The sequence below is a fragment of the Buceros rhinoceros genome, unplaced genomic scaffold (assembly GCF_000710305.1).
Source record: "Buceros rhinoceros silvestris isolate BGI_N320 unplaced genomic scaffold, ASM71030v1 scaffold3562, whole genome shotgun sequence".
In the NCBI taxonomy this organism is placed as follows: Eukaryota; Metazoa; Chordata; class Aves; order Bucerotiformes; family Bucerotidae; genus Buceros; species Buceros rhinoceros.
Window position 1 is genome coordinate 21,560 of NW_010399305.1, and position 1,310 is coordinate 22,869.

The 1,310-nt window shown below is 40.3% G+C and overlaps 1 protein-coding gene across 1 annotated transcript in view; it reads left to right on the forward strand.

Moving 5' to 3' along the window:
- The window catches only part of AVL9 (AVL9 homolog (S. cerevisiase)), a gene marked incomplete at both ends in the record, with an annotated part of 20,810 nt that extends 19,581 nt beyond the window's left edge, over window positions 1-1,229 (forward strand). Inside the window, one exon of the mRNA XM_010131398.1 lies at window positions 676-1,229. Coding sequence (XP_010129700.1) covers window positions 676-1,229 — 554 coding nt within the window. The remainder of the gene's footprint in view (window positions 1-675) is intronic.
- Between the last annotated feature and the right edge of the window lie 81 nt (window positions 1,230-1,310).

A 1,310-nucleotide genomic window follows, 5' to 3' on the forward strand; every position in this document is an offset into this window, starting at 1 on the left:
TTTTTGTATGCTATTGGTGATAACTGAGACTGACTGTACTGTTTTGTTTGGAAAACAACTTACGTGACTATTAATAGAGTTATGTTGGTATGTTGCCTAAAACCTGGGTGACTTGTATGTATGTCTGTGCACTACGTACACATCTACTACTTGCACTCTATGGTTTATTTCTTGTACTTAATCAGAGCTGCTGGATCTTCTCTATTGCCTGTGAGTAAGACAGATGGGATCCTGAACAACATTATGTTTTTGTCGAGTTCTGTAAAAACCAAGAAGACAAACCTTTCTTTTCCTTCTACTTGTGCTCTTCAAAAAGAGAAAAAAAAAAAAAAAAAAAAAAAGGAAAAAAAAACCAAAAAAAAACCAAAACAACTTTTTTCCTTTCCTTTTGTGCTTTAAAAAAAAAAAAAAAAAAAAAAAAAAAAAAAAAGGAAAGTAAACTGCAAACAAAAGCAAAACCCAAAACTCCTAAAAAAGTTGGGGCAGACTCTTTAGGAGTGAAAGTGTGTTGTTTAATATTCGTTTTTTTTTTTAAATACAAACCACCACCCCACCCCCCTCAAAGTAGCATTTTAAAATAAGTGATTTCCACTATGCACACGAGCACTTTGTTCATTTACTTTAACAACAGTCACTGAAATTTCTGTTGAGATGCTGATATTCCTGCGTGCTATCCCTTTCCAGGTATGATTGAACATGGTCTTACTGATTGCTCACAGTATAGGCCAAGAAAGAGCATTTCAGAGGATGCTGGCTTGCAGGAGAGTGCACCACGGTTAGATGATGACGTTTCTGTGTCTCCTGCTGATACTTCAAATACAAACTTAGGAGTGGGAAAGGGAGTCAGGAAGATGGCAGGAAATCATTCACTGGAAGGTCAAAAAGCAAGTGTGCCTTTCTCCCAGTCAGAGAAGACTTGCAGTGGAACTCAGTCCTCCAATGGTACTGTGCAGCGCTTGAAAGTTCCTTCCCGCGCTTCTCCGGCATCCTCTGAAAGTGACTGGGAGACCTTGGATCCTAGCGTTTTGGAGGAGTCTAATTTGAAAGAAGAGCATGAAAATACAGCATCTGAACAGGCTGAAAACCTTCCGAGCAAAGGCACGAGCTCAGAAAGCCTTCCCATCACCGTGCAGCCACAGGCGAATACAGGACACGGGGTGCTCGTCCCAGGGCTGATATCTGGGCTGGAAGAGGACCAGTACGGTATGCCGCTGGCGATTTTTACAAAGGTAAAGGCATTATTATCATACTTGGTAACTCATAAACCACCTGTTTTTCAGCAGGGGCTAATAATTTTGGTTAACCAACTC